The sequence below is a fragment of the Amia ocellicauda genome, chromosome 9 (assembly GCF_036373705.1).
Source record: "Amia ocellicauda isolate fAmiCal2 chromosome 9, fAmiCal2.hap1, whole genome shotgun sequence".
NCBI lineage: Eukaryota > Metazoa > Chordata > Actinopteri > Amiiformes > Amiidae > Amia > Amia ocellicauda.
This window is the reverse complement of record NC_089858.1, coordinates 4515420-4528144: the sequence shown is the minus strand read 5'-3', so window position 1 is coordinate 4528144 and position 12725 is coordinate 4515420. Positions and strand designations below refer to the sequence as shown.

The 12725-nt window shown below is 39.2% G+C and overlaps 1 protein-coding gene across 5 annotated transcripts; it reads left to right on the top strand.

The window, feature by feature from the left end:
- The first annotated feature begins 673 nt into the window (after positions 1 to 673).
- LOC136758426 (TNF receptor-associated factor 2) lies at positions 674 to 12225 on the top strand. Of its 5 annotated transcripts, none has more exons than XM_066712759.1 (7): positions 674 to 777; positions 4878 to 4940; positions 5319 to 5393; positions 7222 to 7599; positions 8326 to 8482; positions 9986 to 10134; positions 10734 to 12225. In XM_066712759.1, the coding sequence occupies exons 2-7, from the start codon at positions 4929 to 4931 to the stop codon at positions 10944 to 10946; spliced, it is 984 nt and encodes a 327-aa protein (XP_066568856.1). In that variant the 5' UTR covers positions 674 to 777; positions 4878 to 4928; the 3' UTR covers positions 10947 to 12225. The 5 variants fall into 5 exon arrangements, with proteins under 5 accessions (XP_066568856.1, XP_066568858.1, XP_066568853.1 ...); XM_066712761.1 differs by having other exon boundaries at positions 4878 to 4955; positions 7222 to 7473; XM_066712756.1 differs by having other exon boundaries at positions 4878 to 4955.
- The last annotated feature ends 500 nt before the right edge of the window (positions 12226 to 12725 follow it).

The window sequence follows — 12725 nt, the reverse complement described above, 5'->3', positions numbered from 1 at the left end:
CATGGATCATAATGTTCAACAAAGCGCGTTTCAAAACCGTGTCTCTGTGGAGGCGCACTGTTTCCATGCGCAGTTAAATTGATGATGAAGTCAAGAAATGTCGCTTTTTAATGACCGTCTAGGATGCGGTCGCTTCTGCAGCAACCCGGGCAGAAACCGAAACCCCGGGTCTGCGCGGCTGCACCACTGGGAGCGCTGGGATCTGCGCAGAACTGCGGGCATCTGCGCCACCAAAAGCGGAAAGACTGCGGGCTGTGTTTTGCTGCTGGCTGTAGTGGTAAAGATGAGGATGTTCAGGTTCATGCAGAGGTGAATCCAACACCAAAGAAGGATGCACATCTCCACACGCTTAGTGAACGCCCTTGTGTCTTCCACTGCATTGAATCATACATTTCTCCAGGTTAATGCCCAAAACATGTCATTCCTCCCCTTTTTTCAATTCTCCAAGCTAAAACTAAAGTCTTTTAAAATCTAGTTGTAAAACCGCAGGAAGAAGTCTTGCTTTTTCAAGAATGGCTTGTTTCCAAAAAGGTTCATCCAAAGTTGTTCCTGTTTGTTTGTTTGTTTGTTCAGTTAGGTTTCAACAAATACACGGCATTCAACAGCGTGTCTCACCCTCAATAAAACTATATCAATATATACATATATATTTAGCCCGTGTGCGTAGCAAATGTGCATGTGATACGGGGGATTTCCCACGAACCAAACAGAAAGGGTGATTTGTGTTTCTAAGTGCATCACTCAAGCTGAATTTCACTTTATAAACTGACTGTACTGGTAAGTGTCTTTTATTTTATTTCCATCTGAGAGACTCTGTTGAACTTTCTAAAGGTGATTCATGTTATATTAAAAGGATATATGTAACGTTGTATATTTGCACAGATACATATCCAATAGTCCCCCAGCCTTTCCCTGTTTTCACCAAGGAAAAGGTTCCTGATCTGTGTCCTTTTATTATTAAGAGTAATTGGGAACTGATGTGTGTGTGTAGGTGTTTTACAAACCAATATTATTATATAGGGTCTGATTAAAAGTATTCAAATTTGAAGTGCACAATTGTTTGCTTTAGGGTGTTTTAGATAACTATGTTAGATGCTGAATTTCACATATGGGTTTTAATAGAGATTGTATAAGTTCAGTCTATTTCTCTTGTTTGTTATTTTTTTAATCATATTTCAGTTATGCATAGTTATGTGCAGGTTGCTGGTGAAACTCCCTGGAGGTAGTGTTTTATTGCATTACAATAATACATTTTCTTGCGTCTGACCTCTTTCAGTAAATAGAAATGTTAAAAACAAACATGGACAAATACACACACATAACAAAGTAATCATGATGTCATATTGTTGCAAAGAATACATCTCCTTATATTGTTAATAAAGTACTACCCACTTGCATGCATACTATATTTATTACAGAAGGTAAATATAGAGTAAAAACACTCACGTGTGTGTCTCTGGATGTGACTGTGATATGGTGATTGGTCAGCCCCACAGATCTAAGGTGAAACCATTTTTTATTATACAATCATTATTAGATCATTAATTCATTACATAAATACAGATCCCAGCTTAGTCAGGTTCTGTTTCTCAATAATGAAAGTCAAATGGAGAGAGATTATTGGACTTATCTGAACAATGTCAGGTGGTAGCTTTCATTATAAGGTTATTAATTGCATAGCTATATAATGCATGTATGTATAGCATACTTTTTAATCACCTGGGTGCAATAAACAGCACATTTGTTCTAAGGAAATGTTTTTTTTAGTGATATACAATATATAAATGCTCTTTCACTTGACCTTTATGTGAAGACATTTAAATATACACACTTATATAAAGCATAAATTAGTGATATTTGGGTTTTAGTATGAAACCTTTTACACAAGGCTGTCTTATAAGGACTGATGCCCTTATTACTGAACAGACCGATGACAGTTTAGACTCCAGATACTTGTTTGTTTGAATTAAGGGCTCATTCTGTGCTCACAGTGAGTCAATGGCAATAATTACACATTAAACCGAAGAAGCCTGGTGTCTTGTCCACATGCTCTGTAGTTAATGCTTAATGGTGTCTCCGTCGGGGGGGGGGTGTTGGTTGGTTGAGCCTGTTCTGGCTGCTCTGTGTGGATCCACAGGGGCCTCTCAAGCATAACTGGGTGTGTTGACTAGAGTTAGGTGGTTTTGGTGCACCTGGAGGCCACCGGACATGAAGTAATGGTCATCAGCCTGGGTTATGCGTGTCCACTCCGGGCCCTCTCAGGCACATGTCCAGTGTCTTGGTACCCCTGGGGTCTGCTGATAACGCTCTGCGACTCCCAGGTTCATCAGCGCCTTCAGTCTGACGATCTCCTGTCTCCAGCTGGGCAGCTGTCAGATGGCAGTCTCCATCTGTAATGTGACTTCATCTAGACATGGCAGGAACATGACACAGACTGCCCTCTCCCCACAGGCAGGTATTGCCCCTCTCCAGGTGGGATTGTACAAAACACAGGCATGTCACAGCACTGATGCATTTCAGGAGCTGATCCCAGAGTCAATAAAACCAACTCATCTTGAGCTCGGACTGAGCCATGGATTCAAACAGCCATAGCTAAGTGGCCACCTGCTTATTAAATGTGTATTTACATGTAAACAAACAAGTAAATATAATGTTTGTGAAGATTGTTACTGTTTTGTATCTGGTAGGATTTGCATAAAGAAATCCAAATTCCTTTTTAATTAAAGAAGAGGGGGAAGAGTGTACACATTTTGGATACATTACTATGTCTTGTGTGGAAGCCGAGGGCTCTTTTCACAAATAAAAGAGCAAGCTAGAAAATCTCATCACCCTTCTTGGGATACAACCTGACCGTGCGTGTGTGATAAGGGGTTGTCCAGACTGCACTTAGGAGACCATTGGAGATCGCTCAGACGGCAGTTTACCAGTAAAATATCACATTAGCTTTCTCGCCGTCATGGCCAGGATTGAAACATGTCAAAATTGTGTGCATAAATGTATCTATTCATTGTTATAGCAAGGGGGGATATTCACGATGAAGGATGATCCCCATATGTACTCCTTCTCAGCAATAAAACCGAAGCTTTTAAGTTGTACTCGGGAGTACAGACACGGCTCTATATTGCCTTGTCCATCACCGCTGTATCAATACTGCCAAGGGGCCTGAGCGCCTCTCTCCGCAGTCCTCGGAGCATCACTCTAGCTGTCAGTTGCTCCGGCACAACCTGTCGACTGGTCCAGCGCTGCTTGCAGCTGATAACTAAAGATTTTGCAGCTACACTGAATGAAATGCATTTCCACGGTCCCGCTCGAGGGCACAAAGAGAAAGAGAAAACAACAGCCATTATTGATTCTGAATATCACTGGCAGACAAACACAATTCAGTTTATATTGCAGAGCCTTGTAAATCATTCGGAGATGTGCACTCGAGAGAGGCAGCACAAAATAAGAACACACGAAAATGCACAAACGAGAGGCCACACGACCCATCACAAATGTGTGCGCTCTTATCGTGATTATAGGCAGAACAGTACTCATTTGATATGCTGGATTTCTTTCCTAAAGTTATCTTTCAATTTCAGTCGTTTTATTAAGTTCTGTTGGTTTAGTTATAAACGGCACTGTGTGTTATGAAACATTTCCTATGTAAAATGACCTCTACTTGGTTCCTTATCCGTAATTTGAGTAATGCCGAGTTATTTTTGAATTAAAAGATGTCTTGCTTTATTTGCAAAGGTAATACTGTTCTAACCTTTGAAGAATGTTGTCGGGGGGGTTGAACATGTCTTACCCTAGGCTGTGGTATTTTTTTGAGTCTGGATAATGCCATGGCAAAATATCAGGCCCTCATTTGTCTGAAATATGTGGATAATGTAAAATGCATGAACTGCGAGGACTTAAAAGAAGTCATATTAAATTACATACAACATCCTCCAGGATTTTAAAGCAACTTCTAAATTTGTAATTTGCCTTAAAAAAAGAACAGGTCCTGTTTATTATCTTATTTTCAGACAACTGGTTTTAGTCAGTGTCATCACTTAGTGTATGCTGATTTAAAGCTAAAGCTCAGAAAACTCAGATGTACAGTATTCATTAAATAGCTCTCGCATTAACCCAAAAGGAAGTATAATGTCTTATTTCCTTAAAGCAAATTCTCTAATGCTGGCCTATAATTAAATTAATTTGTATATTCTGATACTTTATTTGATGCAACACAATGTATGCTCTCTGAGAATTCTCTTCCAAAAAGTTGTCTTAAGACGATCATTTTAAATCGTGTCTGCTTTGTGACACATGCTACTGCACATTTTGGACTATAGCATAGTGAACCTTATTCGGCTGGTCATATATTATTTAAAGTGCTTTTCAATTACTTTGTTTATTATGAAGAATTAAAAAGGTTTCAAATGCAATAAAAACTGTTTTGCTGCTCATTCAACCATGTGATATGATATGAGACTTGAAAAGCATTGAGTTCTGACTTCTCATTAAGGTAAATAACACACAAATCCTGTTTTAGACAAAGTAATAGCAGAAAGAACATTGTGGTTCTATCTTGTTCTAACTGATTGCATTTTATTTGTATTATTTTTGCAAAACTGAAGAATGGACATTGTAGATACTCTCTCTTACAAGAAAGGGAAATGCTTTATAAATGCTACTCTGATGAATGGATACAGATTATTCTCATTGAATTACATTGGCTGCTCTTAACATCTACTGAAATGCTTTGTGTCAGATATGGTGCAAAAAGAAGCAGAGTGTGAGAGCACGTTTAACTTCACTCTGTATTCAGTAGGTCTCATGGCTGCAGTTTGTAATACAGAATGAGTGGCAGTGCTCAAGAGTAATGTGTGAGGCTTCCCTGTACTTCACAGCATGAACGGAAACAAAAAGGCCTAAATCCCTTTTCTTGACGTCACAACACTATGAACAGCAAGGTGAGCCCAAAGCAGGTAAGATATGCATTCTGTACAACAGTTACATTACATTACATTCACTCAAGTAATCAAACCATGTCTGTGCACCCTTGATTGAAATGAAACAGCAGAGGGTTTTGTTGTATCACAATGCAGTAGTTTCATATTTATTCTCTATATCCTTCTTTCTTTTTGTTTTTGCTTTGAATGTGTGGAGTTGGTTGTATTTATAACATGAAATCCAACTTCAAAGTGTCATGACTGCAAGCTTTAAAGCAACAAAATGTGAAACCTGTGACAGGGTCTGTGACATATATATATATATCCTAAATGTCTGCATTTATTCAATGGGTGTGCATTTCCATCCACTCTGAAACTATTCCTTGATTTATTTTATAGGTCAGTGAAAATGAAGGCCAAAGTGAGAGGAAGAGAAATGACTGTCTATTTGAGCAGTTAGGGTGTACCTTCAAGGTAGGATGCAATGGCTACTATGTTTGTGTTATTGTGGGATTTATTACAATGTCTCCTATACTTAAAGCCTTCTCCTGTACCATATATTACTCACTTCATAATCCTCAATTAAATGAGAAATGTATAATCCAGACTAACTCAAGCGATGCTGAAAACATATCCTGAAACAGACTAGTTCAAATATACCCAATATAGTTTCACAAAGTTATAGCATTGGAATATGCCCAGTATACTTACATCACTGTTCTGGCCACAGTTTATATTCCGTAAACTTTGTGATTTGTGCACAAATACCAGCTACTGTGAAGTTTCATGTATTTGCAAATGGAAAAGTGTGGTAGTAAATATGGTGGTGGATATAATTTATTAGTTCCCAGCTGGAAGCAAATTATTTGTTTTGGATTTCATATTTATTTGCTTTTCCCTTTCAGATGCAAGCTCCAACATGCTTGATTTTTGAGGCTTCCTTGATCAAGCCGGTCTTTGACAAAAAGCTAATTTTGGTTTGACGTCTGTGTGAAAAAATCATTCCCCAGCTTTCTATATTTATCTGCATGCTAATTGCCTTGCATGTTGCGGAGTGGCGTGTACCTATTTGGGAAGAGAAGGCATAATTGCTGGTGATTGTGTCAGCCCGATGCAATTTTGCACTGATTGAAAGGGCCCAGAAACAGTAACTAGGAAGCACATTGTCAGCAGCAATATGTATTTAGCTGTCCTCAGTCAAAGTGTTTTACATCTCCACATGCAAATGCAATCAGGTATGATGCCAGCGCTTAAATAAATGTCATTTGTGATGTTAAGCTGCCAGACAGAAACAACCAACTCCCCAGTGGATTAGGCACCATTCTGATCTCTGTTGTGTTTGCTATATCAAAAAACATTCATGCCGGATAATTGTGGGAAACGCTGGAAAACAGTATGTGTGTATATATAGATACACAGAGAGAGAGAGACATATTTACATAGTAATTTGGCTGGAAATGAATGGATAGTTATTGGTGTTTGCTGGGGTTAGTGGGGCGTTGGATCTGGTGCTACTAATGTTACGAACCAGCAAAAGAGACCGTTCAACTTGAGCCCTAGGCTGGCAGAGACTGCACTTTTGTTGTGTTTGTTCCCCATCCTGTCTGAATGCTGCCTTCCGTGTCAGTGACCCCAGTTTGTTACTTTGTTGTGTCTGACATAAAAAGCCCAGGCAGGAGGCAGCGTGCTATCTGTTCCTGAAGCTGTGAGCCGGGCTTACAGTACGCCGCTCTTGTTCATGTTCCTGATTCTTTGCAGCTGCAGTTCTGAGTTCTCCTTAACCTCCTTAACTCTACCCTCAACTGGTAATTTCTCAAGAGTGTAACAATAATATATTATTATTAAATAAAAAAATGGTCCGGCATAATATCCAGAATTCAAAAAGTGTTGTGGTTTAACCATCACAACACAAGAGACAGGAGGTGTCCAAACAAAGACCCCACCTAAATCTCTCCAGGCTGTAGTCATGTGGAAGGGAGGTGACACAGGGGTTGATTCCTGGAGTCTGACACCAAGGCCAACAGCAAAACGTGGACTTGAGACCATCATCTTAAAGGTCCAACACCGGAGTTGAAAACCATGTAATCAGTGTATCTATTATGACGTTTTAGAGATATGTGGAAGGACAAACGCATCCAATATTTTGATTGGTTTTAAGGTGTTCACAAATAGTGACCACGTTAACCCACACTATCCTATTCAAATCTTAAAAGATATCTCAGAGCTGTTACCCCCATCGACTTGAAACTAAGCTGGAAATCCTCGTATACTCTTAATTTACTGTCACTATGTTTATCTCCAGGGAGGAAGGTCAAAAATGAAGAACCACGAAGCTTATGCGTTCCCCTTCCACGCCAAACTCCTGCTGGAGGAGGTGACGCGGCTGGAGAGGGCCAGCCGGGCGTGTGGAGGCGTTCTGGAGGACGTGAAGCGAGTAGAGGCCAGCGTGTCGGAGCTGCGGGCTGCCCCCTGCACAGGAACGCACAGGACGCTACAGGAGCTGAGCGTGGCAGTGCACTCTTCACAGACTCACATCCCGAGTCTGGCAAGCAAAGTAATTGCCTTAGAAAACAAATTGGCCCTGACTTGCAAGGCCTTCGAGGAGTGCGATGCGCTGGTAAAGACCAACACTAGACAGCTTGATTCAAATAAGCGGTCATTAACGGATCTGCAGGAGAAGGTCAGTCAATAAGGAGCTGCTGGGTGCTTGTTTGTCAACCTGTACCACCGCGCACATTCAGATTGTGAACACACAGACCTCATTAGTTGTTTTTCTGTAGCACTCAGCGTCTCTTTGCTTTTAAGGGGCACATTAAAGATATCTGGATAAGATCTAATTGAAATGTCTACTGGAAAAATGGCACCGCAAAGGAGGTTTTTATAAAAGTTGACGGAGGCCGCTGATCCTCTCTGTGTGGCCGGCATGGTGAGAAGAGACAGGTGGCTGGGATTGGAGGAGCCTGGTTGTACCTGCTCAACCCCCCCACGGGAAGGCAGTGGAATTCATAGCCACGAGCCGAGATGCATTAGCACAATTGGCGATACTTAATTTAGGGGGGAGAAAAACACAAAAAATAATTGGCGATTACAAAATAAATACATTTAAAAAAAAAGTTGATGGAGGAAGTCCACAGGTCAAGGCCCAGAGGAATTTGCATCTTATCATTGTATGCCTTCTGAAAATAGCTTGGAGATCATTAGTGTGCTGAATTTTTCCAAGTGTAATAAGTATATAGTTTACTCAAAACAATAGGACTTTTTTTTGTGGTTAACTGTTTAAAAAAAAGAAGGAACATATCCAAAGTATATTGCTCTGCTTTACATTTTTCAAGCTTTTATTTAGTTTCTGAACATAACTAAACTGAATAATTCTTATTTGTGTTTATTATTACCATGCCCTGGTCAGGTCAAGCAAGTTGACAGGAGCATCCAGCTTTTCTCTTCGGTGAACATATTGCCTTTGGAAGTGGCACAAAACGGGGTGTTCATCTGGAGAATCCCACAGATTTGTAACCGAATACAGGAGGCTATAGATGACACAATGCCATGTTTGGATTCTGAGGGTAAGGAATAAACCCACAGTCTTTACCTATTGCCATTCTGTCAATATATACTGAACAAAGATATAAAAGCAACAAGTGTTGGTCCCATGTTTTATGAGCTGAATTGAAAGATCCCAGAATTGTTCCATTCGCACCAAAGCTTATTTCTCTCAGATTGTGTGCACACATTTGTTTACATCCCAGTTAGTGAGCATTTCTCCATTGCCAAGATAATCCATCCACCTGACAGGTGTGGCAAATCAAGAAGCTGATTAAACAGCACGATGCTGAGCACAGTAAAGGCCACTCTAAAATGTACAGTTTTGTCACGCAATACAATGCCACAGATGTCTCCAGTTTTGAGGGAGTGTGTGATTGGCATGCTGACTGCAGGAATGTCCACCAGAGCTGTTGCCAAAGCCGCCTTCAACATTGTTGTAGAGAATTTTAGCAGTATGTCCAACTGGCCTCAAAACTGCTGACCACGTGTAACACGCCAGGACTCTACATCCGGCTTCTTCACCTGTGGGACTGTCTGAGTCCAGCCACCTGGACAGCTGAACAAACTGGGGGTTTACACAACCAAAGTATTTCTCCACAAACTGTCAGAAAGCGTCTCAGTGAAGCTCGTCTGTGGTTCGTCGTCCTCACCAGGGTCTTGACCTAACTGCAGTTCGGTGTCGTAGCCGACTTCAGTTTGACCAACAGGGGGCCTCATGAATTTATTTAAATGGACTGATTTCCTTATTTCAACTGTCATTCAGTAAAATCTTTGGAATTGTTGCCTGTTGCGTTTATATTTTTGTTCAGTGTATCTATCTAGCTATCAAATTACTAAAAAAATCCACCACATACACTGTATCATAAAATAAATACCACATATGCAGATCTATCTATTAGAAAACTGATACAATATTGGCCATGTTTATCACGGGTTTGTTTTATTTGCTGCTGCTCAAGAGACTATTGATCATGTGTATTCATGTGTATTTATCCTACCCGCTTGGCAGTCCTCACCTTGGCCTACTAAACAAGGACCCCCGATGTGTTTGTTTGTGTTATTAAGGTCGCTGAATGTTTAACCCCTGTTTCCAAACCTAATTTCCCCTTGGGTACAATAAAGACTTGATTGATTGATTGATTGATTGATTGATTGATTGATTGATTGAAGTGACTTTAAGTTCTAGATGCGTGAATGTTGAATTAGAAGTGGACAGTGGGAACATCTTTGGGGGAGATGGAGGCATTCAGATTCCTCAGATCCTAAAGCATATTCCTTGTCCATCTATTATTGACTGATATATTGACTGTTTAACAGAATATGGGTGCCATGGAAATAGGAGGTGCCCCTTTACTCTAACTTAAGGTAAAACCTACAAGTTAAAGAAAACAGCACTTTTATTGACATTGTTCTCCATTTTTAGTTCTTTTAATGTTGTTGTACATTTATTCTTTCTTTGAAATCCAGATGTTTTAGGCTTTTTTATATGCAAATTGTTACCCTCCTTTATGCTTGTTTTCCAGCCTTTTATACTGAAACCTATGGATACAAAATGAAAGTCCGCCTGTACCTTAATGGTGATGAGCAAGCGAAAGGAAATCACCTCTCCTTGTATTTAATACTTCTGAAGGGGGATTTTGACAGTCTGTTACAGTGGCCTTTTTCAGAAACGGTAAACCATGTCTAATGAGAAATACAAAAAAATTAAAACAGGAAAGAGAACAGCCACACCTTCTGAATTTTTATTTTATGGTTATATGTTAAGAAAAACAACACCTTTACCAGTAAGCTAAACGTAGGTCAAATGTTGAAAGGTATTAGACACTTATTTCCACAATGACTAAAGGTCTTGTATATGGTCTGTCTTCAGTGTTTTCATTTTACTGCTGCACAGTCCTTAAGAATTAGGAATTGAAAGAGGTAGATTCAACATGCAGAAGATATAGCACATTTCCATCAGTTTCCTAGAAATGGCTTATTTTCTAATTAAGCAGCAGCTCCGTGTCTGTAACAGATGTTTGTTTGTAAATCCCTTGTGCTTTAGAGCACTATGCGGTCTGCTTTTCACACTACAAATACCATGGCTGTTACAATAACGAGGCACACACCTCGGAATCACACAAGAATGTTCTTTTAGAAAACGACACTTAAATGATGTTCTTTGCAACAACAAACCCTGGCATTACTGGTTTTGTTTTAGGTACAGTCATTGAGGTTAATCTCTGTAAAGTTTTTCAGCTTTTCAAAACTCTCTTCTTTTTCTGCATGCAGATTAGGATCTCTGTCCTAAATCATAGTAACCTGGAGGACTCGATGGTGCACAGCCTTGTCCCAAACCATTCACTGCTCAACAGTTTCCAGAGACCGAGTGAGAGCGGAAACGCTGCGTTTGGGGTGTCGCAGTTCGCCCCTTTGGACGAGTTCTACAGCAGGCTCACACAGTTTGTGCACAATGACACGCTGTTTGTAAAGACTGAATTTTAACCCCACCATAGGCAATATGGACTGGATGAATTATTTTGGGAAAGCAAGGCATTTCATTAGCAAGTTATTTAAGAATGTAACTTGCAGTTTATATCTTCCCAAACATTCCCAGTCCAATTCATTTGTAAAATTGGTTTAGGGGGTAAACAAAACTTAATTTGTGTTTTATTATAAGGAGGAAGTGGCTATGTTGGGGATTACACTCCAGGTGTAACAATCAACCATACCACAGAGCAGGATACATTTTGTCATTTTGTTTAATAATTATGTCATGATATTCCTGTTCTTCTGTCATGCTATTGTTTCCATGTTTAAGTGAAACACAGGTTTTTTCCCAGTGGGGAAAAGCAATAAGGGCAATCTCAAACCCCTTTCAAGTAAAAATTCCAGTCTAGTTTGCATTTTTGCTCTGTCGAGTGGTATAAGAGGATAGCTACACTGTAACTATGAAGTGTAGAGGGACCTAAGCACAGAGCAACTGAGGAATCAGCCAAAAGTCGAGAAGGTACTGCAATTTTTCATTTCAACTTTCTTAGAGCTGCTAGAAAGTACTGCCATCATTTTCATATTGAGCATTGGTGTTGTTGGTCACATGATCTCCATTACCTGAACTTTGCTTTTGGAAAAAGAGCATTATAGTAGTAGTGGTAGTCGTAGTTTATGATGTTGATGTTCTTTGAAACAAGGTTTAATGTTAATATATAAATTAAAAGATGCCTGCATGCCTACAATGACTGCATTTCAACTTTCAAATAATGTTCATTAGAGTTATATTTATAGTTATATATAAGGTATATTTTATTGGATTTATGCCTATTTATTTTACTTGCATTTTTTTTTAATTTTCATTTGCAAATATGTATATACTCCCTGATACATTAGACAGCTGTTCACAGTCAGGTTGGTGGAATAAATACAGATTTGATCGACCAAGCAATTTAATTCGATTATATTTCACAAGTTCAAAACATTTGATTCAAATAGGTATTTCCAAAATCTCAGTAGGCCTATAATGCAATAAGAAATAGCCCATATTTGCAATTGTATACAACATCGTTTAATTAATTTGAAACACTGATTAATAATCTCACCAGGATATATATTCACTCATTTCAGAAACAAACCCATGTTATTGCAAAAATGTATAACAACAAAACAAACAAAAAATGTTTACATTATACGTTTTTATTCCTATTCACATGCTGTTAAAGCAAACCATTCTGCTTTAATCTGTGCAGCTGCATTGTTTGTTTTCATGCAATAAAAACCGGTCTGTGCCTCTCTGACTTATTTTTCCGAAACATTAAACTTGGTGAGTACTCTGCAAGGCGTGTAATGCATTAAATATCTTCAGTCCAAGCCAGATACAGTATTTCTGTAACAACATTCTCCACCCCCTGCATACAGAAATAGGAAAGTAGAAAGGGGGGAGTGGCATGCTTTCATAATATGAATTTTAATTGTTCTTTTTGTTTTCTTTGCAAATCATGAGGATTGCTAACTTCTTGTATTATAGTCTAAGCCGTATATTCATAAATATATACATTCAAAGGCTATTGCACTTTATTTAATCACGTGTGAAGAAAAAAAATAAATCTGTAAAAGTATTGACTTGTACAGCTATTATTTTTTATGTACCTACTTTGTAATGCTCTGGTGGTAAGAAACCAACACAAACACTGGGCTCTAGAATGAGGTAGCCTACATATAAGTGCTCAACTATAATGCAGACTCCAGCTTGACACTTGAGATACACCTGTGCTATACAGGTGTGCTTGT